This window comes from Pelophylax lessonae (assembly GCF_965119305.1).
Source record: "Pelophylax lessonae genome assembly, chromosome: 3".
Taxonomy (NCBI): Eukaryota; Metazoa; Chordata; class Amphibia; order Anura; family Ranidae; genus Pelophylax; species Pelophylax lessonae.
Window position 1 is genome coordinate 505,789,170 of NC_138770.1, and position 27,742 is coordinate 505,816,911.

Here is a 27,742-nt window from a genome sequence, read left to right on the forward strand (position 1 = left end):
ACACTGTGCTGCAAACTATAAATACACATTTTATTGGGGGGTCCCTGAGATCTGCAAGTTTTTTAAAAGTTACTCCATGGTGAAAAGGTTAAGAAAATCTGGGCTAGGTACACATTTACTATACTTCTTGCATGCAAAACTTTACACTCATGAATACAGTTTCATTTGAAGATGCAGTGGTTGTAGAAGTCTCTTACCCACACATTTGGTCTGATTGCTATTCTGTTTATACCCTTCATGACAGACACACATATATCCTATAGGTAAGTTGACACAGAAGCCTTCTCCACAGATATCAGGATCCACTACACACTCATTGACTTCTGCAAAATTAGACAAGGAAAAGTTAAAGCTGCATATGCATGTTAATGTTTTTTAAACTGCTTTCTTTTATGGATACCTGTATTAAATACAGTGCCTTGAAAAAGTATTCATACCCCTTGAAATTTTCCACATTTTTTCAACCACAATGTCAACCACTCAAGATCTGTCAGATTGGATGGAGAGCGTCTATGAACATACATTTTCAAGTCTTGCCACAAGATTCTCAATTGGATTTAGGTCTGGACTTTGACTGGACCATTCTAACACTTGAATATGCTTTGATCTAAACCATGGGTGTCCAACCTTTTGGCTTCTCTGGGCTACATTGAGTGTAGAGAAATTTTCTCGGGCCGCATATAAAATATATACTATAGTTAAGGTAAATAAATAATACAACACTGCCACGCCCTACCCGTGCCCCCCGCACTAATTTAACACAACTAGGGGACGATCAAATTAAATGGAATCAGTATACGGAGGTTTACTTCTTCTGAGAGATATTAAAGGAATACTATAACCACCATGACCACTTCAGTGATTTGAAGTGGTCCTGGTGGTAGGAGTCAGAAACACTGCACATGCTCGCCCCCCCCCCCCCACCCCCGAGACAGCCTCTGCCTACCATTAGTTGAAAGCTGCTGTGGCCGTGCCCCCGACCCGACTTCCTTCCTACCCAGCAAAAAAAGAAAGATTGTCATGGGTAGTGGGCCGCAGGTTGGACATACCTGATCTAAACCATTGTAGCTCAGGCTGTATATTTAGGGTTGTTGTCCTGCTGGAAGGTGAACCTCGACCCAAGTCCATAGTCTTTTGCAGACTCCAACAGGTTTTCTTCTAAGATTGCCCTCTAGATTTGGCTCTATCCATCTTCCCATCAACTCTGACCAGCTTTCCTATCCCTGATGAAGAAAAGCATCCCCACAACATGATGCTGCCACCACCATGTTTTATGGTGGGGATGGTGAGTTCAGGGTGATGTGCAGTGTTTTCCACCACACATAGCATTTTACTTTTAGGCCAAAACATTCAATTTTGGTCTCATCTGACCAGAGCACCTTCTTCCACATGTTTGCTGTGTCCCCCACATGGTTTCTCTCAAACTGCAAACAGGACTTATTATGGCTTTCTTTCAACAATGGCTTTCTTCTTGCCACTATCCATAAGGCCAGATTTGTGGAGTGCAACACTAATAGTTGTCCTGTGGACAAATTTTCCCACCTGAGCTGTGGATCTCTGCAGCTCCTCCAGAGTTACCATGGGCCTCTTGGCTGCTTCTCTGATTAATGCTCTCCTTGCCCGGCCTATCAGTTTAGGTGGACAGCCATGCCTTGGTAGGTCTGTAGTTGTGCCATACTCTTTCCATTTATGGATGATGGATTGAACAGTGCTCTGCGAGATGTTCAAAGCTTGGGATATTTTTTCTTAACCTAACCCTGCTTTAACCTTCTCCACAACTTTATCCTTTACCTGTCTGGTGTGTTCCTTGGCCTTCATGGTGCTGTCTGTCCACCAAGATTCTTGAACAAACGCCTCACAGAACAGCTGTATTTTTTTACTGAGATTAAATTACAAACAGATGGACTTACTTATTTACTAATCAGGTGACTTCTGAAGGCAATTGGTTCCAGTAGATTTGAGTTAGGGGTATCAGAGTAAAGGGGACTGAATACAAATACACGCCACACTTTTCAGATGTTTATTTGTGAAAAATTTGGAAAACCATTTATCATTTTCCTTACACTTCACAATTTTGTGCCACTTTGTGTTGGTCTACCACATAAAATCCCAATAAAATACATTTATGCTTTTGGTTGTAACATGACAAAAAGTGGAAAATGTCAAGGGGTATGAATACTTTTTCAAGGCACTGTACCATCTCTATTAGGGTGCTTATAGTACTTCCTGACTAAACACCTTGGTGTTACAATTATCATTTAGCTTTTACACACTGGGGTAGATTTACTAAACTGTGTATTCACTTTGCAAGGGTAACTGCACTTTGAAAGGGAATTTTCCCCAGAGCTTAGTGAATGAGGTGAAGCTCTGCTTACTTCAATTATCCAATTGTGTGCAAGCAAAAATGCTGTCCTTTTCCTTGCAAATGTCCTTGCAAAATGCAATTTCTTTTGCAAAGTGAACATACTATTTGCCTTAAAGCGGAGTTACGCCTCCCCCTCCAAAAATTAAAAGTCAGCAGCTGCACATACTGTAGCTGCTGACTTTTAATATTAGGACACTTACCTGTCCTGGAGTCCAGCGATGTCAGCACCGCAGCCGATGTTTCCATTGGCTGTCGGGTGCTGCCGCCGCCATTGCAGTAAGGATACCCGGCAGTGAAGCCTTGCTTGTAGGGGGCTGAGTAGGGGGCTTGTAGGGGGCTGAGCTTCCGAGGGACGGCGCTGCTGCGCCGTATCCCGGAAGTGGGAAAGGGTACCTGTCAAAAACAGGGGAGGGGGGAGGGGAGGAAACAAAAGAGCGAAAGTTTCGCTTTAAGTAAATCAACACCCTTGTCTCATGTGAGGTGACACATTGTAGGTAGAAATTAGGCTGGTTGATCAATTACCTATTTTCACCATGTTTTGTTCTGTTATGAGTGGCATTTACTTCATTGAGATGCTTAGCTGTCACAAATATTTATGCTGCATTTATATAAAACACAGCCAAACAGAACACATTTGGCAGTCTAACTAAGATGAAAACAAATGGACCATGAGCAAAAGGATATTATGGGTTCCATAAGGATTTATTCACACTACTCAGAACAAGTCAATGTCATCCAACATAGTTCTAAAAAATTATATGTAGCTGTGGCACCCATTGGGGAGGCTGCCACAATCATTGCGTAAGTTTGGATTTCAAAGCAAGAGAAATATAATAGAAATGTGTTTCCGATTAAACCACATAACAAAAGGGTGTTGTACTTTCTTAAATACATTAAAATGTATTAGGATGCTGGAACTGATTCACTGAATTGTCCAGGAGGAAAATAGTGCTTTTAATTTAGAAATCTTTAACTGTTAGTATGAAATATGCAAATTTAGATTTTTTTTTTTACATTTATTTACATATATGAAAATTCAAAGACTTTATGTCAACAATTATCACATACCTGTAACTTGAGTTGGAGCAATAACTTGACTGGCACTTGACTTTGAGACATCAGGGGCTATTTCTACAGGTACAGGTGGGGATGACTTCTCAACAACAACTGCAAGATACAATTAAACAATATTATAAGGCAATCAAATATCTGTATACATAATGTGACACTAAGGTAGCATTTATTCTCAAAAAAGCAAAGTTGGCATTCATTTGTAGAAAACGGACCACACACAGCCACCATTTGAAAATGTAAGTTGCTTGACTGTTTTTTTTTAATAGTTTCTGTGTCACTAAATCAGGGAAATCATGTACCAGTTAGAAAGAAGTCAATTCCTACTCTGCGAACCTGTGGGGCTCTCAGTCTAGCACTAGTGCAGGTGCAGTAATTAGATGTGACAAAGCCACAAACAGGCAGAGCATTCACAGAGAGATCACTATGCTGGAAGAGATGTGTTTTTTTTTTTATCACATTAGCACTCCCACGTTTGTGATGCAACACAGAGGAAAGCGCAAAGCTTGCACTGCACATTGCATGACCTGGAACAAGAAGTTGCTTGTCTTTTTAGCAAATAAGGACAAGATAGGTGCACGAATACATGGACATAGGAGAATAAAAATAAAAAGGCAATTGTGTTTGTTATAATAAAATGTAGCTAGTAGGTACCCTCATCCCAGTTCATTTTGTTAGAATAGATTTTGAGGTATTGAGCATTGAGGTACCTACCAGCTTGACTAATCTTGCACTATATGAGACTATTGTATGGCTTTATTGGATGCCATTGTAAAGGGGTATAAAAAATGTTTTCTTTATGTACAGGCTTTACCCTGGCAACATATTAGGGCTGTTCCATCTAAACCCTATATCTCCTGAGTACATTCCAGTGTTGTACCCTATAGACCTTAATCTAGGGGGTATAATAGGCTGATATCATCTTAGCCCCCTGTCTTCCTGACCACTCAGATTTCTGGATAGGTAATAGGTAAGATACTTTTTCATACATTGAAAATGTCCTGGTCTCAAACTTAATGGAGTTTCTCCTGTAAAAGAGACATATACTTACCTTATATTGTGTACGTTTTCGCATGTTGTCTGACCTAGGTATGATTTGACTGCTGGAGGCATCTACTACCCAGGATTTTAATAGCCTTTTTTACTGGTTGGTCATTTTAGAGCATCTTATGTTCCACCTAAGCAAATTTGGGTATGTACTTTCTTAGGGAGTTTATCCCTTACCGTTGGATAATCTGAGCACCCTGGTGGGTAGTGGTATATATATTCTCCCCCTCCCCCACTTTATGCCCCCTCCTTTGGTGCGTGAATATTTATATGCTGAGTGTGTAACATTATTTTATAGGGCATATTTGTTTATCCTTATATTGGATACATCTGATTGAATGGATTTTTTTTATCCAATGATGGATGATAGCAGTAAATCTCCTCTTATGAGCACTGGGATGGATTGACCATCCCTTCTGTATACGGGAATAAGTTTACATATACTGTATGTATTTGAGATATGACTGATTATCATTACCACAGTTGCCCCATGTGGGCACTTTTGTATTTCATTCAAATCAGGCACGTAAAAAGTTGAGGTGGCATTATTGTGGGGTGTGGAATGTGTTTAAAATCTTATAAACCCCATCTTTTACACCTTACTATCTGCTTTATTTAACCACTTAAGCCCCGGGCCTGTTTTTCACACTCGGTGTTTACAAGTTAAAATCATTTTGTTTTTTTGCTAGAAAACTACTTAGAACCCCCAAACATTATATATTTTTTTAGCAGAGACCCTAGAGAATAAAATGGAGATTATTGCAATATTTTTTATCACACCGTATTTGCGCAGTGGTCTTCCAAATGCAATTTTTTTTGGAAAAAATTAACTTTTTTGAATTAAAAAATAAGAAACCAGTAAAGTTAGCTCAAATTTCTTTCCATATTGTGAAAGATAATGTTACGCCGAGTAAATAGATAACCAACATGTAATGCTTGAAAATTGCGCACGCTCACGGAATGGCAACAAACTTTGGTACTTAAAAATCCCCATAGGCGACATTTAAAAAATGTCTACAGGTTGCCATTTTAGAGTTACAGAGGAGGTCTAGGGCTCAAATTATCCAGATGGAACTGTTGTTTCTGGTGTCGATCTATCTTGGTGAACTGTTTTTTTCCACGGTGAACCCTTTCTTATTGTCGTGAAAGTACCACTTTATGATTTATGTATATATATATATATATATATATATATATATATATATATATATAAAATCAATGTTATTATATTTTGTATAATGATTTTTGTGTTTGTAGGATGATTTGGTCCCCTTAAGATCTATGCTCCTGAAGAAGCGGTATACAACCGCAAAACATGTCAGGCAGGAGTAGTCATCTGCTCTGTTTTATGTGAAACTATTTTTTGTCCATTACAAATGTTAATGTAGATGGGACTATAATCTACATACAGTGTTTTTAATTGTGAATCATGTTTGTAATACAATAAAGGAAAATATTTTATATAAGAGTATATGTCTATTTCTACAGTACCATAAAAATCCCCCTGGCCCCCCCTCCCTTTGCCCCCAGTCCCTTCCCCCTTCCCCATTTCTTCTGACCATTTGGTTCCTTTCCTTTCAGACATAGGAGAATAGATGAACCATGACACTGTAGACTTCAACCACATGTGAGCCCATCATTACAAAGTAAGGCAAACAAAAGACACAGGGAATATAACTACACTATTACCTAGTGAAAAAAACAAAAACGTGTGAAAGTGTACAATGCCTTTAAAGAAGAACAGCATGTCACCTGCACAGGATTGTGCCTTGGTTAACTGATGCATTAAGCGGCTATTTTTGATGCCCCTGCGAACTTGCATGATAACTAAAAAAACAAATCAGCAACATCTCACTGCTGATTCGTGTCCAGTGAGCAGGTAGGTGACACAAAAACAGTGGTATATACATATGGCCATTCAGTGTGGCAAACATCTAAGAATCTTAAGAGTGGATGAACAAAATTTTTCAGGCAAAGTCGTTCTCATACATGCATTTTGAATGTGAATTTAGTTTTGGCTCGCTTGATCACTTTCTGCATGGAACAAAACTCTTTCAGTGTGTTCATTGCCTAAAATCTGAGGAAATACAAGCCTTGTTTTCTTCTAATTTTCAAGCATTTAAAAAGCACAGACATTAAAGCAGGCAGAACACTTCATGCACAAGTCTTTGCAATCATCTTTTACCTGGGTACCGAGAATCTAAGTTTATTGTTGAAATTCCAGATGACAGCTGAGGTTGCCCCTTATCCACTGGCCGTTTATCAACTCCAGTTCCAAGGTACTTTGAAAGGACAAATAAACACAATAAGTACAGCACAGAATAATACTGTGAAATCTTGTTAATGACTCTACTAATTCAAAATCTATTCCATGTTTTAAATATTAACTGCCTTTAGAGGGTCACAAATATAAATTAATACAACGCTTCTGCTAATTGGCTGACGTGAAGAGACGGGCTGATGTAATCATAATCTCCAACTTAGCCAATCAGAGGAAGCTTTGTATTCATTCACAGGATACAAAGCTGTATAAGAATAAATGGCCGATTTTGATTCATGTGCGAGACTGGAAATCTCTGTCTCACAGCCTATACCCAGCACTGTGTAGTGTTTGTAGCTGAAGCTACATATAGTGCTTAGAGTCAATGCAACAGTTAGGGAAGGAAACAGATAGTTTGGACCAGCTTGGTGACAGGAAACCTGGAGATCAGCTTTAAATCAATGATTTACATTCAAACAGCACAGTATAGTCTGCTAAAATTGTATCTGTGCTCTATTTGCGCAGAATGAACGTACATGCACTTTCATTGGGCAGAAGGCTATGAAAACTTTTTAAAAGTTAAACTTCTAAGCTGTAGATACTTTTTAAAATGTTAAAACAGTGACTCATTTAGTGCCATCAGACTTACTTGATAATGCATCTGTGATTTTAATGGCCATACTACTTTATTATTATAATCTTTTTACCCACACTGGTGTCTGATTTTAACAATCAGTTAATAAAATAAAATTCAGATACTCATGTGAACCATTATTTAAAACACCTAAATGTTTATGGAAATAAATTATAAAAGATTCTGAGATAATTACCTGATCTGTTGTAGCAAAACCTATGAGAAGGAAAAAATAAAATAAAGTCAATAAACATACTAGCTAAATTAGCATACAATCTAAATACAATACCAAAACACAATAACTAAATTACCAAAATATAAATAGTATGTAATACTAGACTTAAACCTGCATTTTATGTTGGCGAATGAAAAATATAAAAAGAAAGCTATTTGAAGCATCTTACAGACTTGAAAACTGCCAAGATAAGGGCTTAATATTTTTAAAATGTTCACTCAGTAGAAGACTACACATTTTCGGTAGAATCGTGTAAATATAGAAATGTACATTTCCTTACCTTCTCTTCCATTGTGATCTGGAGCGTTTCTCTGTGAAACAGACAGAGCTTCTACTGGTTCTTCTTTTGTTATGACCGCTTGAAGTGTTGTCCTGACTGGAGGTTGCACAGTAAATGGTCTAACAGGTGCTGGTCCTCGAAGCACAGGGACTGTGTAGCCCATTCCACCTGGGCAGATTTCTTTGAAAGCAGCTTTAATAAAGAGAGAAAAGTATACAGTACATAATCTCTATAGTGGACCAAGGATTTTGATGAGGCACTGAAAATGCCTCTTAATAATCAATAATGTACTGTTCTGAACACAAGAATACCCTACATAGTGCCATAGTGTATAGTGCCATTGGTTGGGGTTTGGCCCTCTTAGTTCATTTTAGATGTTCAATATACTGTATATATTGATGGGTCAAGCATGTCTACTGCATTCTCACTGTTGTCAGATGTCAAATACAAGAATTTACCATACAGAAAGGAATGAAAAAGTGATGCCATTCATTGAAATTATATGCTGTAAACCTCTAGAGCATTGATATCTGTAAAAAGTCACATAGCCAACCAAGGGAATGCCTAACCACTGGATTTCTTTAAAGCTGGGCTGGCTAAAAACTGTTTTTTTTTTTTTTTACAAACTTGTCTGTAGTATGGAGTTGACACAAGCCCATGTTCAGAGGTACAAGGCTCCTCATTTATGTCTATGAATTGCTTGACATAGAAACCAGTGGTCTCTGAACCTCAAACAACCCCCTCCACCAACTCTCCCCCGTTCAGCATAGCAAAGCTTCTGAATTTGCTCCAGCCGACATTCCTGACTTAGATTTCACTATTGTAGATTGCTGTAAAGAAATGTGATGGGCTGATATGTGGTGTATTTTGATAGCATGCTGTTTCCAGCAACTTGAAGATCCATTCTAGTTGTTTTTTTTTTACCTTTGCCAATGGGTTTTATCAACATTTCCCCTATGACAAACACTGGAATGTAAACTAAAAAGGCCAGCTAAATGGTATCTGTAAATCATCACTAAGCTAATTGTATACAATAAGTAAAATACATTTCCCATGCTTGAAACAACCATTTTACAACAAGCCCAACATAAAGAGGATGTATATTTGTTCAAATGGTCCATCAAGCATATGCTATGAAAATATAAATATTACATAATGTCTCATGCGGGATTGTTCTATTTTAACAAACACAGGAAAAATCATTTTCAATTGAAAAGAAATTCATTAGTTGAAGTAAACATACCTTTCTTTTGAATAGTACATACAGGCCAACACAAGTTCTAAACATATCACTGCACTCAAACAAAGTCAAAAATACAGTACAGTACAGAGAACATTAAACTGCTAAAAAGTGCATACAAAAGTAGCATACCTAATGGATGGCACACAATATAATTCATCATTGCTTGCAAGAAGGGCTAACACCAAAACACAGCAGGCCATATGGCCCTAAAATCTTAATTAATTACAGTCACATTTGGGAGGAAATCAATTTAACCTAAAGCTGATGTAAAACTAAAGCTAATCAAATGACATTGTTTTAGAAAAAAAAAAAAAAAGAAAGTACAGAAAGCAAACTACTACCCTATGTAACTGTGATCTCCTTGGACAATGATCATTCATAATGGAAAAACTGGTCAAAGAATGACCACATCCACGTGTGAATATAGTTATAGTATCTTCTGGACACACAGGTCTGTAATATTTCACCATCCTTTCCTCAATACAAATCATTCATACGATTTTTTCTGAACACCAAAAACACTGCACAATAAAGTTATACTGAAGTTTCTTGGGAAAGTGCCTATAAATGCATGATGCATTTTGGAATGGAACTACCACTGGTAACTTTCCATTGCCTAGCAGGTGTAATTAGGGATGCATAGATCCGACTTTTTTGGACCCGATACCGATATCTCGCGTTGTGAAATCGCCAATACCGATACCGGAACTGATCCGGAGCTACACACAAAGCAAGCGGCTGCAGTACAGAGCAAAGCTGTTGCTTCATGTGTACGGCTCCTCCATTCACAGGCGGAGTGCATCTGATATCACTCCGCCTGTGAGCCGGACCTATACAGGAAGTAGCGGCTCCCATCCCATACTACTACTGCACCTACTAAGGGATGGCTGAGCCGTTACCAAGCAAAAACCGTATCGGCGTGTGGATCGGTCAATGTTACCGATCCCCCGATCAATCTAAAATGGCCATATCGGCGCCGATATCCGATCCGAATATCGGATCGGTGCATCCCTAGGTGTAATTTTCAACTACTGAGGCTTGACAGAGAATCTCGCAACCTCCACACATTATTTACATGCTTGAAGGAGTTTATGATAAACATACATATGAAGCAGTGTCCTTCAAAGCCTCCGCACACAGGTACAGTATACCTAAAATTTCCACTTATGCCTAACTGGGAGTTTTTACATTTTAATTTAGATTTTGAATTAGATTGTACACTAGGCTTCCTTTATCTACTAGACATGTCAGATAGCTCTATTAAATTATAGATTTTCTTTTTAAGTGCATGTAACTAAACTGTTTAATTTGGGCTATAGCAGACGCCTTCCTATTAGTCCTTTTATAACAAATGGATTCCTGTATGATACAGTAGTTCTGGGATACAGAAGCAAGTCACTCCAATCTAGAAGCCAGGAATAACTTTAAAGGAACAAGAGTAATTCCACTGATGTCAATAGAGCAGTTAGAAGTATTGGCTACTGGGTTTCTTGGATTTGCCCAGATTTGCAGTACAGATGCCATATTTCAATAATCACTACTTTAAATAACACTATGTAGCTCAGAGCGGTGTTTCGGGAGCAACTGCAGTGTACTGTCTCTAGGATTAATAAGGAATGCATTAAATTATACACTTTAAACTGAACTTCAGGCATTAAAAAATACACAGATGAAATACAGTTTGTAGTTTTACTTGCCAAATTATTTGTATTTCTGCCTATCCAGTTCCGAGTGTTACACAGTTCTGCCAAACAGCGCAGCCTGTTTGGGCAGAAGATCTAATTTTTCTCTGCTGCAGTTAATATGGTGGTCTGCAGGTCTTGTCCCACTTCCAGCCTGTGACTTGACAGTGAAAGGAAAAGCAGCACACTGATGAGCTCACCTTTCTGTCATTCTGTTACTGTTGAGTACTACAGCACAACAGATGGGCTCCTTGTGCTGCTTCTTGCTCTCCCTGTCTGAGCACTGATGTACAGTAGGTTACAAGAGACAGGCACTATGTCAAAAGTTAGATACATCCACTGCTTACATTTCAAAAAATAAATTTTAATGTTACAGTACATACAGTATCTCAAAAAAAGTGAGTACACCCCTCACATTTTTGTAAATGTTTTATTATATCTTTTAACGTGACAACAATGAAGAAATTACACTTTGCTACAATGTAAAGTAGTGATTATACAGCTTGTATAACAGTGTAAATTTGCTGTCCCCTCAGAAACTGCTGTATGGTCTTGACCACCATGCTGCAGCTCAGTTTCAGGGTCTTGGCAATCTTCTTATAGCCTAGGCCATCTTTATGTAGAGCATCAATTCTTTTTTTCAGATCCTCAGAGAGTTCTTTGCCATGAGGTGCCATGTTGAACTTCCAGTGACCAGTATGAGAAAATGAGAGCGATAACACCAAATTTAACCCACCTGCTCCCCATTAACACCTGAGACCTTGTAACCCTAACGAATCATGACACCGGGGAGGGCAAAATGGCAAATTGGGCCCAATTTGGACATTTTCACTTAGGGGTGTACTCAGCGGTTTAGACATTAATGGCTGTTTGTTGAGTTATTTTGAGGGGACAGCAAATGTACACTGTTATACAAGCTGTACACTCACTACTTTACATTGTAGCAAAGTGTTATTTCTTCAGTGTTGTCACATGAAAAGATATAATAAAATATTTACAAAAATGTGAGGGGGGTACTCACTTTTGTGAGATACTGTAGCTGGTAAGGTTGAATAAAGACATCAGTCCATCCACTTCAACCTGAGTGTGTGTCTACTACTTTCCATATTGTGAAAAGTTTTTTTGTTTTTTTTTAACTTATCTACATTAATGAATACATAGCTGTGTTAAATTATGTATTTTACAACTGCCTGGAGTTCAGCTTTAACATTGTAATCTTCTAAAATTGGTAAAATGTATTTTGCAGAAATGTGACTGCTGCTCTGTGTCCATTACCTGATGTCTTCAACTGACTCATTAACAGAACGCTTAAAGCGCTTGTCAGTCATTACCTGACTGTGACCTTCCAATCAATTTAGAAACTGTGTGACTAAAAGCAACATGCTAATCACTGATTTTCTACTAAAACTGAGAAGCGCAAATAGATAATTGTGATGCTACATAGTTATAGCAATGTGTCTTTCCAAAGCTGAACTGGGGTTGTGCTGTGTTAGTTATTTACAATTATATTAAACCCTCAGTATTTTTTTAAAAACACTTTAAATGCAAAGACTTTCAGTACTTTCAGCAAGGAGGTTTATTTAATGTAGGGAACTAAGGATAGAGGTAAAGTTAAGGGTTTAAATCATGGATTGAGGTTAAGATTGGGCGTGCATCTTAGTGAACACAACATAATGGGATATGGGAAAAGATCATGGACAATTGACACACATTTTTAGCAAATAATAAAAACCCCAGTGGTGATTATATAACACCAAAAGAAATCTCTATTTGTGTAAAAAAATATAACATTTTATTTGGGTCCAGTAAGTTGTCATTCCAAGTGTGACAGTGCTGAAAGCTGAATATTGGCCGGGTCAGGAAGGGAATATAAGTGCCCAGTAAGCAAGTGGTTAATGTTTACATCCTTTATTACACAATACAATACAATCTGCAAATGTATTGGACTTTTCATTTACTCAATGTATCATATAGCTCTTTACAAGTTTACAGTTAATTAATGTAAGAAGGTGGGACACTTGCACAGAATATACAGTATATTGTAAGAGATAGTTAATAAGTAACCTTTTTACATTGTATATTATTATATATTCAATATACTGCCAAAGGGAAAAAAAAAACTTTTCTGTAACAAATGTTGATTGTATCCTTACATTTCTGAAATAGGCAGTTATTACAGTTATATAACCTAACTCTTTTTTGTACAATGACCACGTACCCCCATTCCAGCTGAGGGAAAACTGTTTTCAGTTCTGTAAAATATAGTTGCCTTTTGTGATACCCTGTGATTTTAAGACAGGCCATAGATGATGCATTTTTTTCCTTCAACCAGTGGGTTGAATGAAAAAAAAAAAAATGATCTGATTATCCCATTAACACACTTGGTGTTGATTGTACCCCATTGACACACTTGGTGTTGATTGTACCCCATTGACACACTTGGTGTTGATCGAGAAATCCCTCCCATGGAGCTTTTGTATTCTGACAGCAGGGAACGTTTCTTGCCATCAGAATATAATGATCAATCGTTATCATTAATTTATTGGTAAAAAGGGGTATTAAGGCTATTTTAAACTGGTCATATCCATCTATGCTTCCAAAATCTGAATATGTTCATGACAAAAGCATCAGTTCTTAAACTTACCAGTTCCAAGTACAGGGCACTTTTCACAGTTGGGCCCCCAGGCTTTGCCCACACTGCAACAGCAGAGCTGCCTAGTAAGCTGAACAGACAAGGGATGCATGCACTGCTTTGTAGTGCTCACAAGCCGGTAGCATGGCCCCTTCTCCTCAGACACCAAAAGATTTTCAGCTGTGGGAAGGAGGATAAAAGAAAGTAAGATATATTCCATTTTCCAGAACAGATATTATTCTTACAGATACTAAGCAACAGCAGATTATCTATTGGCATACTGCTTATAATGGCATGCCACTTATACCAAGCCATGGCCATATTTTCTATCTGTCATGTAGTTATATCAACCCTAAGCTACATGAATCTGAGAAATGACTTATCCCTTTACTCCCTTATTAAAATGGCAGCAAGGACGTTATTTTGAGTTGCTGCATAACAACTAATTTTCCCATATTTCATAGTTCAGCAAAACCTGCTGCAACACAGGCCCTCTGAATTAATTTAAAAAAATCACAAAAAGTTAAATTGTACATTTAGGATAAATCCCACCACTTTGGAAAAAGGTTGGACGAACTCAGAGAGACAGAACGCTGTGGCAAAGTTATTAAAGCTTCTCTATGCAGTCTACGGGGCAGGCAATGTATTGCAGTGTGGGAGAAAAATTGTGTTTATGTTTCAAGATGGCTTATTGTGAACAACAGCCTAACCCCATTCACCTTATTGCTGCCTGCCCCTACTGACTGCATACATGTAGCAACCTCAGCTTGGACGCCAGCCAGGCTATGCCCCAACGCATTTTGCTCCGCTCCTGAAGCTTAGTCATTGTTCACTATGATTAAGCTTCGGGGGGTGGAGCGAAACACATTGGGGGCATGGCCTGGTTGGAGTCCAGGCTGAGGTTGCCACTCTGATTACCACTATAGCACCATATGGATGTGCGGCATCTGGGATCACCTCCTTTTTCTCCTTTGAGCTACCATAGTTGCCGGGACGAGCTCCATTCCTTGCCTGCACTCCCACAGTGGATACAGGAGAATCCACATACATACCCCACATCAACTGAGCCTGAGCGGCACACCAAGATACTATGGGTCACACGGACTGGATACAGGGGGTCAGAATATTGGCAGTGCCCTTTAATAATATTGATTTAAATCCTATTCTTTGCCTATTCCTTAACTCGTATAATGAATGATTTAATTTGCAACAATAGACAAATATAGATCACTGTTGAATTGTAGATTTCCATGGCTGTAAATTTGAATACATCAGACAAAGTCTACTGGATTGATTTACTAAAGGCAAGTAGACTGTTCACTTTGCAAGGGAATTTTCACTTAGCTTAGTGAATGCGGTGCAAAACTTAATTTTTGCTAGCACATAATTGGATGATGAAAGTCAAAAGAGCTAAGTTGAGTTGAGGGAAACTTCCTTTGCAAAGTGCAAATTGAACAGCCTATTTGCCGTTAGAAAATCAGTCCCAATGTTTCCAGCACAAGTCTTGTATTATCCATTTATAGCAGCCTTTAGATTACTGAGGACTACCATGTAAAAACAATATTAACCTCAACTCAGGGGTACTTTTGCAGAGTCCTAATCCCAGCGATTTTGTTATTTTAGGGCCAGTGCTAGTGGAATGATCACCTTTTAGTTTCTTATACTGTTTTCAGTACAACTAAATTCCCAGCTCAAACAACCTGCAGTAACCAGTACTAAAAACTGCTACCTGATTTTACAATTCATATACTTTACAGTACATAAATTATTGTTGCAATAGGAATGCCACATCATCCTCCGGCTATGTTTTTGGCTGTGGCTAGCTTAGCCCAGCAACCTGACAGAAAAATGGTCACCAAAAACTGAAAAGCCAACTTTTGAGTTGATTTATCCTGTATCTGAACATATTTCCCAAGCAGCAGTGGCTACTTTTGTCTGTTGCTGCTCCTTTATTGGCCAATCATGCTTGCTTGTTTAGCTTCAGCAGAGAAAAGTCAGGTTACCAGGCAGATTCTGATAATCCCCCACCTGTAGACCCCCCAACCACGACGCCAGAGGCCCTTGTCCTCATCAACATGGCGCAAGATGCTTTGTCAGGGGATCCACCCTGACAATTTACCCTCCTGCACTTGTTGAAGGCGTGGTTTAGGAGGGGGCCGCACCTTCTTTCCCGACTACATAGGCTGCATTTTTAGATGGGCGGTTATGGATTTTTGGAGGAACCCTATGCATTTTTGTTTGTTTTTTCATGTGGGTTCACCTGTAAAACTTAGACCTAAAGAGCCTAGTATGAACTTTGGTGGAACCATACACCATTTTCTTCTTATACTATGCCCGCTGATTGTCTACATTTACATGTCAGTCAGGCACACCCAAATGTGCCGGTGCGGGAATGAGTCACTGATTGATAGGACACTGGCGGGTGTTGGCTCCCCAACAACCAGGAGCAAGTTGTAAAATTTAGCAATGGTAGTAATACCACTACTAAATGCTTCACTTCACACTGCAGCAGGAGGTTTGCACAGGATTCTCAAACAGGCTGTGTACACAATGCTGCGGTCTCCCTCATTTTCCCTGCTGGGTAAATGCTCTTAGCCTATAATGTTAGGCTATTTTCTCTATTGGTGAATGTGATCTCTCATGGACAAATATGCTCTCATGGCTATTTTTCTTTTAGGATCAAATGTTAGGGAATGTAACATTTACCTGCCAAAAGGCAACAAAAAAAACTATTACACACATAACACAGACATTATGGGTAGTAGTCATTACGTTTGCAGAAACGATGAGACATTCGCAAAGCAACTTTTTCATAAGTGGATCCAATAGTATTTTGCAACGTGTGTGACGCCCCTTAAAGTGATTGGAAATTTAAAAAAAACAAACAAACATATTTTATTTACCTGCTCTGTGCAGTGGTTTTGCACAGGACAGCCCCGATCCTCATTTTCTCGAGTCCCTTTCTCTGCTCCTGGCCCCTCCCTCCTGTTGAGTGCCCGCTTAGCAAGCAGCTTGCTATGGGGCCACCTGAGCAAAGCTGCAGCTCCGTATGTCAATTTAGACACAGAGCTGCCCCACCCCCTCTCTCTCCTGATTGACTAACTGACTTTGATTGACAGCAGCGGGAGCCAATGTCGCTGCTGCTGTGTCTCAGCCAGGAAGGAGAGTCCCAGATGGCAGAGGGGCTTGTGGACATCACAGGGGGCTCAGGTAAATATTGGGGGTGCTGGGGTGGCTGCTACACACAGGCATTTTATCTTAATGCATATAATATATAACATTCTGCCTTTACAACTCTTTTAAGTGATTCACAGCAATCTGCCAACTAGCGCTACCTGCCACCTGGCAATCCTAGTGTTGAATATTCAACCATAATTTCTGAAATTCAAGCAAAACCATAACACTGACAGTTAAAGTGCATATCTGATCTCCAGTTTTATTTGTGATCTTTCTTATTTTTGGGAAATGGTGACACTATGAGAGAGACATAAAGAGAGAATAATGATGGCTGTAATTACACCTGTAGAATTTTGTTCAAACGTTCGCTACCCTTTGATGTGGGATCATGACTAGTTTTGAAGGACTCCTTTGAGGGCCATGTCATTGCTTCGATTTATGTAGAACATTTGAACGTTCTACTTCTGGAATAACCTTGACATTTGCATGCACATAAGGCTATGGGTTTTTCTCTTCCAGCAGCAAATTCATTGAGTAGAAATGAGTTTGTTCCCCTGTATATTTGACAAAAGTTTTCCATCCTTGTCCTTTCATTTTTTTTCCTTTTTTTTGCTTGCTCTGGTCGAGTGTTGAATCGACCCTTTAACTCTTAGATAATCAAACAAACATTCTGAAAGCAGAAATATTCTAACAAAATTCTACAGGTGTAAGGCCAGCTTAAGAGAGAGTAACAAATCATCAAACATAATGGGATGGTCCAAGGAAAATTCTTATTTAGGACAGATGATATAAAAGGAACAATGCTAGATATAATACACCACACTAGAGTTAATGCTATGTAGAAAGAATTCTACAAAGTTCTCTTCACTTGTTTATTGGCATCACACCAGCTGCTTGTTAAGGGGTAATATTTCACCCTTCCTGCCTGTGGTACATATTTCTGATCGTAGAATGCGTGAAACAGCCTGGCAGCAGGATCCAGGACTTGGGGCGAAGGCAAGGTGCCAGTCTCACTTCATGAGACAGCAAAGTGATGCTGAGGTCTGCCAGCCATAATACATTATAAACTACACATTTCAGTTCCAACTAATGGAAGTAAAAAAGACTAAATAAACATGACGGGGAGAAGAATTTTTTATAGGCTCAATAAAAAGAAAGACTTTTTTGAATTTTAATAATGATACTGTACATAAAGATAAATGATTTGTTTTGGTTGCAGCTATTTCCTTTTCACATTAGAATTCAATGCACTGAAACATTCTGTATACAAAAAACATTTATTTTCCAGGCATTGATTGTGTCAGTGTAGTTTAAAGTTATCCTGTCAGGACTGATCCAGCTCCTGATCTCAAAGCAGCATTAAACTCAAGAGCAAACATTTATTATATTGCACCTTACCAATTCTGAGATGTGATGGCTGCATTCGTTTTCTTTTTCAGACTTTCTTTTTCTTATTTTCACCTGGTGATCTGGCCTGTATGTATGTTGTTTTTAAACAGAACAAGCTATCCTGAAGATGTAGCAGTTGGAGGTTTGAGACAAACCATTTACCACTGGTGGGTGTGCTTACAAGGATCAGCTTTTTATGTAAAGCGTTTATCCCAAAAGGAAAAAAAAACTCTTTGCTGTTACTGCTTAAAAAATGTTACCTGGAGTTTGACTTTAATTTGTTTAGAGTATCTAATTGCGCTAGTGCATCTAACACACCCTACTAACATTGCTGCTGTCCAAAGGTATCTCTGTCTAAAGTCAATCAATTAAATAAAAATGAAAATCTTGTTATACTTACCTGCTCTGCACAGAGCACCCCCAAACCTCCTTTCCTGGGGCCCCCTGTCCACACCTCATTTTCTGTCTGCCCCTATAGCAAGCTGCTTTCTATAGTGGCACACGTGGGGGCTTGAACTGAACCCAGGGTGTGTGTGTCTATAAACACACATAGCGCACCTCGGCCCTGCCCCCATCTCCCTCCTCACCAGATTTAATTGACAGCAGCAGGAGTATATGGCTCCCACTAGTGTATCCATGAACAGAGAGGAGAGAGAGCAGTGCAGCTCTTTGAATTAGGTAAGTATTTGGAGGGGGGGGGGGGGCAAGGTGGTAAGGTTGTTTTTTTTTTTTTCTTAATGCAGAGAAAGCATAAGGGCTCTTTCACACAGTCCGTCAGTCAGACGGACTCCGTTTATCTCAGCGGGGGATCGATCCGCCGATCCCCCGCTGAGCAGGAGGATGACAGCTGTTCTCTGCGCTGTGTGCCGAGACACAGCTGTCAGGTCCCTATGCATCTCTATGGGGGAATCGGATGGGAACGGACCGTCTGTCCGTTCTCATCTGATCCCATCCGATTCAATCCGCTGGACGGATGGAAAATAGGGTTTCCATCCTTCCAGATTTGATGGATCGGATGTCAGCGGACATGTCTCCGCTGACATCCGATGCCCCATAGAGATGCATTGTGGCACACGTGGGGACTTGATCTGAACCGAGGGTGTGTGTCTATAAATACACATAGCGCTGACATCCAATGCCCCATAGACATGCATGGGGTAACCGTTCAGATCCGCCGAAAAAACTGACAGGCAGATCTGAACGGTCCGCCTGTGTGAAAGGGCCCTTAGTGCCGGTTCACACTTCCGCGTGTGCGGCGATCGCATGCAATATCGGAGCGCACTGCTGCTTCATTACATGGGATCGGATGTGCAGTGCGAATTCAGCCATACACTTTGTATGGCTAAATTCGTACTGCACCCGCACTAAACACGCACATGAGGCATTTTTTCAGCCGCATCAGGATCGGATCGCACAGTGGTTCACACTTGTACGATCCGACCCTGTGCGACTGTCAGATCGCACTGCGATATGCGATCAAACTGGGGGTGTCGTTAAAATTTCATTGACACCCCAGCGTATCGCATATGGCAGTGTGAACTGCCAGATGTGCGTTTGCGATGCGGGAACAGGCTGCGAATTCGCAGCCTTCCCGCATCGCACAAGTGTGACCCGGCACTTAAAGTAAATAAAAAAACTTTCCACCTTTAGAACTACTTTAAAGATTCCAGGAACCTGAACCTAATGTAGCAAAATTTAATGGTGTATAGCCAGCTTCAGGTGAACCTGCATTCACTATTATACACAATAATGAGTTAATGAAATTAAAAAGATTGAATTAAAAGGATTTTTACTAACATAAAATAAAAATAAAGTAAACACAATTTAGCTTTATTTACTTAGCTCAGTGAACATTCACTTTCAAGTTAAAATAGTCTTAAAGGCTTTTTTTTTTTTTATTAAAATAATAAACGTGTAATTTTTACCTACTCTGTGCAATGGTATTGAACAGAGCAGCCCGAACCTCTACCTCTGGGGTCCCCCACCAGCAATCTTGGCTCCTCCTCTTCTGTGCTTACCTCCATAGCAAGCCTGTGCTATGGGAGCAGATGTGTGCTGGATCTTGAGCCAGGCTCTTTGCATCCATTGATGCAAACAGAGTGCGGCTCAGCCCTGCCCCCAGCTCTCTGCTCACAGGCTTTAACTGACAGCAGCAGAATCCAATGGCTCACGCTACTCTCAGGCAAGTTTGTGTGTGAGAGCGGGGAGACAGGAAAGAAGAACTGCAGAGGGATACAACGCTATATCACTACAGGACTCAAGTAAGTATGTGGGGGGGGGGGGGGGGAGGGATGTAAAAAGGCACAGCACGTTGCAAAAAAAAAAAAAAAACGTTCTACCTTTAGAACCACTTTAAGTCTAGGTTCACACTGAGGCAGGTTTGAAATCGTGCAAATTCAGCTGAACTCACACGAGTTGAAACCGGAATTTTAAGTCCGACTTCGGGGGGCGATTTTACAGACATCTGTGCGGGTTCCTTCCCAGATGTCTATTGAAATCGCCCCCTGAAGTTGCCAAAAGCATACCTGCCAACTGTCCCGTTTTTCCAGGGACAATCCCGGCAAATAGGAGCCTGTCCCGGGTAATTTACATTGTCCCTGTTAATCAGGGACAATGTAAATCATTAAAAAAAAATTTATTTTTTTTGTTCCACACAGTGTCGCTCTCACCCCAGCTATGTGTTGTAGTTCTGGTAGCAGGTTGTCTCTCTCTCGGTGCCCGCTCACTCTTCCCGCCTGTCGCAAATTTAACGTGTCACCGGAGGCAGGGTGTCAGCATAGTGCACTTTCCGAAATCCGCCAGCAAAGGGAAGCAGAGCACCTTCCGACAAGCTGACACTTTAGAATTGCAGGGAATTGTGATGAGAATTTTAAACTTTAGGCAGAAGTAGTGCAGCTGAATGGGAGAATATTTCCAACTCTGCTACTTTGGCCTCAAGTTTTAAATTCCCTTTTCAAATTCCTGTAATTCTCTCTTTATGAAGTAGACCCTATAATCTGATAGTAGGCGGATATTAATTATGCAGAGTGGGCGGAGCTTCAGGGAAGTGGGTGTGGTAAGTAATTGATAGCTTCAAATGTTGGCAACTATGCAAAAGTAGTGCAGAAACTTTTGGGAATCGGTGCGGCACCGCAAAGTCAGGGTGCCATTGCCGGCAATTGGCTCCGATTTGACATGCTCGGACCAATATGAACGTGGGCTGAGACTCCTTTAGTAATGTGCATCTTACAGGCTACATCCAGAATGGCAGAAAATGAGCAACAGTAATGCCTATAAGCAGGATTACAGAAGCAGATGGCACATTTATGAACATAAACTGTATGTTAAAAACACAGCTGCAAGTATTTGATCAACCATTAGCAATCTGTTTAAAATGATTACTCAGATTACGGTGTTCTGTTAATATGGAAAACAATGGTTGCTTAAGGTGAAATAATACAACGCTATTAAAACAGACGGCAGTTGGTTATACATTATACAATGCTTTTAACCTAATATTAATGTCCTGATCTATAAAGCAGGGAACATGGCCTTGTACTAATTTAAGCACTCGCTTTATTTAAATACAACAGATGTTTCAAACATGCACTTATGTGCTAGAGATATAAGCTACCTAACTATATTCTTAAACCATCAATCAAATGAAAATGAGCCTTGCTGTGAATAGTAAAAGCACACTCCTCTTCTACAACATAAATCCTCTGTATAGCAGGCTGCATATATCTCTCAAAAATGTGGTATGCAGCGTAAATGTCTCTACTTCTCCTGGGAGAGAACATCTTGTCTCTCTGACATTTTATCTGTTGCAGCCAAGTAGAAAGCACTCAACAAGCCAAAATAAACAGCAATGGTGGCTAAAAATTACCCTGTCTAGGGTTCATTATATATAGCAAAGTGGTATGCATGGGACACAAAATAATGCCTTAAGTAGACAGAGAATATTACTCCTACACATAGTCTGAATATAGAAATGCCTCCAGACAACTCCATAACACTACGAAGGGCTAGAAACTTGAACAGAGACACATTTCATATTTCACCACATTTCATTATCTATTTATGATTTAACTATCTATTTATAAACCACTGATATAAATAAATATCTGTCTGGCTAAGGTATTAGCTTGTCGTTCCCATTTGATAAAGAATATCAATATTACATGTCAAATAATATATATAATAATTTATTAATGGCCAAAGCTTTATGGTTCATTTGAAATGGATTTTGGAAAGGTTTCCTGAGAGTCACAACAATGGACCATGCCTGTGTAAGGGTCCTTTCACACGAACGATCCGATCAGATCCACCTGTTAGTTTTTCAGGCGGACCTGATTGGATGCTCCATGCATCCCTATGGGGCAGCGGATGTCAGCGGAGACATCTCCGCTGACATCCTCTGCTATTCGCTTTCGATCCTGTCTGTGAAATTTGGACGGATGGAAACCCTATTTTCCATCCGTCCAGCAGATCGGATCAGATGGGATCGGATGAGAACGGACAGGCGGTCCATTCTCATCCGATTCCCCCATAGAGGACAGCGGGGATCTGACAGCTTCGTCTCTGCACACAGAGCGGAGACAGAGCTGTCACCCGCCTGCTCAGCGGGAATCGGAGGATCGATCCCCCACTGAGCAGAACTGACCTCATCAGACACGCCACCGTGTGAAAGGACCCTAATGCCTGTGCATGGTGTATAAGCGCGGTTACCCATAGTTTCCATTGGGAGAGCGTGAGACAGGTAGCAACAAAATAGCACAATTAATTTGGAGACGGAGGCAAGATCTCCATGACTGGATCATCAGGTATCATTGTAAAAAAAGTTTACTATTTAAAAGATTGGAAATGACTTTAGAAGTTGCATTAACCGCTTCCGGCAGCCCCTCCTGCGCAAACCGACGTAGCTCTACGTTGGTTGTGCGCCTGCAGCTAGGGGGCGAGCGCACGCTGCCGGTGGCGCACTCCCGCCCCACCCTTCAGCGGGGACTCTGATGCACTGCGCTCTGATTGCCGCCTGCCACCAGCGATCGCTCCCCGCCGAGAGAGAAGGATGGTCAGCTGTTGTAAACACAGCTGACCATTCTTCTCTTTTGAATGATAACAGAGTGCCTGTGATCCTTCTATATACACAGTTAGAAACACGGCTCTAGGTACACATTTAACCCCTTTATCACCCACAGTGTTAACCCCTTCCCTGCCAGTGTCATTATTATAGTAACAGTGCATATTTTTAGCACTGATTACTGTAGTAATGTCACTGGTCCCCCCAAAAATGTCAAAAATGTCAGTTAGGGGTCCAATCTGTCCAACGCAATGTCACAGTTCCGCCATTACTAGTATAAAAAAAAAAAAAAAAAACACAATAAAAATGACATACTTTCCCGTAGTTCGTAGACGCGATAACTTTTGCGCAAACCAATCAAAATACGCTTATTGTGATTTTTTTTTTACCAAAAATATGTAGCAGAAAACAAATTGGCCTAAAATGTTAAAAAATTTTGATTTTTATATTTTTTGGGGGAATGTTATATAGCAGAAAGTGAAAATTATTGTTTTTTTATCTCTTGTTTCAGAATTGTCTCTCTTTTTTTGTTTATAGCACAAAAAAGCTCTATTTGTGGGAAAAAAAAGGACATCAATTTTATTTGGGTACAGCGTCGCACGACCGCACAATTTGTCTGTTAAAGTAACGCAGTGCCGAATCGCTAAAAATGGCTTGGTCATTAAGGGGGCAAATCCTTATATAAGTAAAACTTATATAAGGTTTTAGTGACTGGGTTTACATATACTTTCATGCATACATTACAGATTCATTAAACTGACAACATATACATGAGCAGATATTTCATATTTAATATACTGTACTGTATAGTCTAATATACATAATCCTAAAAATCCTATGTATAAGAATATAAATGTTTAGGATAAACTTTGAAAAGATAGAATTGAGCCCCCCTATTGTATGGCTGGACAATGCTGGATCTGCTAGCTGGGTGAGTATCTGAAATGTGCAGAACACAAAACCAGGTAAGTAGAGATTTAAAAAAAAAAATGGAGGGGAGGATGAAACAAAATCTGCTTTAAGTGTCTAATACAGCAATATAATTCCTATTGGAATATATAGAATATAAAACTGGGCCAGATTCTTTCAGATTCTCAGACACTTTAAAGCAAGTGATCTTTAGTTTATTTGAATTTTTTAATGAATTTGATTCCTCCAGGAAAATTGTCTAGCACAATCACAATTCCCTCACCACCTTCCACTTCTTCTAGCCTTTTGATTAATTCCTTTCTGTGCTGGACCAGCTCCTTTGCCACTCACCTCCCTAAACTTTTATGTATGATCGGGGGGGGGGGGGGGGGGGGTGAACTGCACTGTCAACTGAATGACAGCTCTGAGTCTCCAGGTTTGCTTATCTCAAATCCAAGATGGTGGCACCAACTCAGGCCTTTTAAATGTCTACACATAGGATAACCTTTACATGTAAATAACATAAAATATGGTACATTAAATTCACATATAAACTTTTGGGAAGTTGAAATGAGTGGTCTAGTGACAGGATCTTCTAGGTCAGTGATGGTGAACCTTGGCACCCCAGATGTTTTGGAACTACATTTCCCATGATGCTCATGCACTCTGCAGTGTAGTTGAGCATCATGGGAAATGTAGTTCCAAAACATCTGGGGTGGCAAGGTTCGCCATCATTGTCCTAGGCCAGTGGTGGCGAACCTTGGCACCCCAGATGTTTTCAAACTACATTTCCCATGATGCTCAACTACACTGCAGAGTGCATGAGCATCATGGGAAATGTAGTTCCAAAACATCTGGGGTGCCAAGGTTCGCCATCACTGTCCTAGGCTTTTCTTGTACCTCTCTAATTTGAAGTTATCTGAAAGCAAGCTACATTTGACTTGCTTCTATTGTACATCTCTCATGTACAATTAGTAAGCTCTGATTCATAGTGCTTTTACTTCTAACTGCCAACCACGATGCACCCCTCTTGAGACCCACCAGATGACCGGACAGCTGATATCTCTCATTTAAGCCTTTCATTGACAGTTTGAATCCCCAATGGGAGAAGGGGCAAGTATGAATGTTGTGTGTATGGTTGTATCAGTGTTGCTTGTTCTAGTGTCTCTTTGTTATAGAACCCCTCGTGGTCCTATTTTATTTTTTTTTTTGTATACAGAGCTTTGGGTCACTGTTGTTTTATTAGCTATGCAAAACCTAAAATAACCAACTTTAATTTATTTATTTATTTGGCCTGTGCATCTTGATATTAATGACTTCAGAAAGAGTTAAGGGAAAAATGGTTTGCATTTGGTTGCTTTTTCATTTTGGTTGGTTTGCAATTGGTTGCATTTCCAGTTCCTTTTTGCATCCTCAGGGGAAGAAAATCAGTTCAGAAGCTGAATAAGATATACTGGGTTTACCAGAGAAGCAAAGTGATCGCACTTCATGAAATCCAAGTGTAAATGAAAAACATTTCCTAAATCTTTCAAAAAGGCTTCACAAATGTGTACCAGAAAGAAAAAAAACAAACACCTATTTGCTCAAGCACTGATGTTCTGGTCTGTGCTACAACATTTCTACTGCTTGGTTGCCAGGTGTTGAAAAGAAAAGTATACTCAAAAATGTTCCAGCATTAAATATCTGGAACGAAGAAAGATATATGATTTCAAAGTTTATGAGAAAATTGGGGTTTGAAACTGTCTTCTGTTTCTGTGTTTATCTATATGAATCTGAGCCAACCTAGTCGTGTCTACTATTATAGAATAACCGTTTAACAGCATGGCACATATATCCTTACATATATTTGAGGATAGATAAATAGGGCAAGAAAATGGACAGGAACTGGAGATATGCCAAAGTAAAAGGTGCAAATTACTGTCATTGACTGAGAACATGTAATTTTACCTTGGTCACTTGCCACATAAACTCCTTTCACAAAACCATAGTACTACTTTTGCCAAAACATAGTACTTATTATTGTATTTTCAGTAAATCTAGATCACCTATTAAAAAAGGTTTTCACAGCCAGACATGTTATTGAAGTTAAGGAACAACGAGGAAATCGGATACAGATGGTGACAGGAGCTACCTGTCAGAACATAGATATAGCCATTGCCAGTGATCAAACGAAAATAACTTAACAGGGTGATCGTACTGAAGTCAATCAATTGATCAATTTCAGAACAACCAGTCTGCTTATAAGTGGGTCCAGCTGAACTAGCTGAATTTTAATCCGTCTATGGCTGGCTAAAGCCCCGTACACACGAGTCGAAAATTCGGCCGGGGATTTTTGTCCGACGACCGATCTGCCGATTTTCGGCTTGCTAGTATTATGCTTTCGACAACCGACTCCGACTTTTCGGCTGAAAAAATTCTGGTGTAAAATTTTTGTCCTCCGTCAAAACACGTCCGATTTTCATGCAGTCAGTACAGATTTCGACAGGTAAAAATCCTATGAGCAAGACTGGGCATGCTCAGAGAAGAAAGAACACAAAGAAAGCATAACAAAACATGACATCACTTTTGAAGTAGAATTCTGTCGGTCGACAAAAGTCCAGTGCAGTCTAGAGCACATTCCAAACAACAAAACACAACTCTGGACGAAAGACGGATGACCGGTCGGCGGAAATTACTTGCGTGTGTACTAGGCTTTAGGTGTTGGGAGTACTGGGCGCTATCAATTAGCATATGTAAGAGAGGTGAGCTATTATCCTAATTGGTGCCTCATTAGTGTGGGATTTAAATGGAGTAGCAACTCTGAAGAGTTTACTCTGTGGAGTTTGCTCATTGTGAGTACATCAGCATAGTCGTGCAGCAGACAAAAGTGCGTAGTATGAACAGCAGTAGTTTGAAAATAGCAGGAGTTTGGAGACAGCCAGCTATCTTTGGTTAATATTTGTGTTTGATTCTAAGTAAATCTTTTTTTGTCTAAAAGCCTTGGTTTATGCCCTTCACTCTGAGATCAGGAGGCTGTCCATACCAACTTGTTCTGTTGAGCTGCCTTGAAAATACCAACCAGTCTTTAATAAGACTGTGCAGTGGAAGGGCAGAGTGGACAAATGTTGGTTCTGCAAGAGTGAGGACTGTGGGCGATAAACATGTAGCTTTTGGTGTGACACTACATAACCCTTATAGTAATCTTTTTGAGCTAGAAGATGATACGAAGGTATCAGACATAGTCGTTTGTGAGAATTGCAACCCTTCTGTGCATAAGAAGGAGGACCCTGAGAAAGAAATTGCTTTGCAATTGCAAAAGTACATTTTGTATCTGACTTTGCAAGCAGGCAAGTGTTGTGGATAAAGTTCCTAAAAGGAGACGTCATCTTTTTGTTGGTGATTCAGTAGTAAGAGGTTTATCTTCAGGAAATCATGTGGCAGTATAAAATGTATTTCACTGTTTACCTGGTGCTACTGTCAGGAGAGATAAAAGGCACATTTTAAATATTGTGACGAAAGCTAGTGAAGAATGCATTGTTGATGTTGTTGTGCACCCTGGCACCAATCATTTGTCTCAGAATGATATGTTCTCTATACAGAAGGACTTTCAGAATTTGGGCCTTCTTATTGTGATTACAAAAACATGGTTGAAGGATTCCAATGACTTGGACATAAATATACCATGGTACACACTATATAGGAAAGACAGATTAGGAAAAGGCGGAGGTGTAGTTGCCATATATGTCAAAAATAGCAAAAGGCTAATGAAAATTAACAAAA

General features: G+C 39.8%; 1 protein-coding gene across 2 annotated transcripts in view; it reads right to left on the reverse strand.

The window, feature by feature from the left end:
• The window catches only part of LTBP1 (latent transforming growth factor beta binding protein 1), a 513,632-nt gene that overhangs the window by 94,655 nt on the left and 391,235 nt on the right, over positions 1 to 27,742 (reverse strand). For both annotated transcript variants that reach the window (XM_082249446.1, XM_082249447.1), the window contains 6 exons: positions 13,462 to 13,629; positions 7,893 to 8,084; positions 7,574 to 7,593; positions 6,669 to 6,765; positions 3,434 to 3,532; positions 198 to 323 (listed from right to left, as the gene is read on the reverse strand). In XM_082249446.1, the coding sequence (XP_082105572.1) occupies positions 198 to 323; positions 3,434 to 3,532; positions 6,669 to 6,765; positions 7,574 to 7,593; positions 7,893 to 8,084; positions 13,462 to 13,629 (702 nt within the window). The remainder of the gene's footprint in view (positions 1 to 197; positions 324 to 3,433; positions 3,533 to 6,668; positions 6,766 to 7,573; positions 7,594 to 7,892; positions 8,085 to 13,461; positions 13,630 to 27,742) is intronic.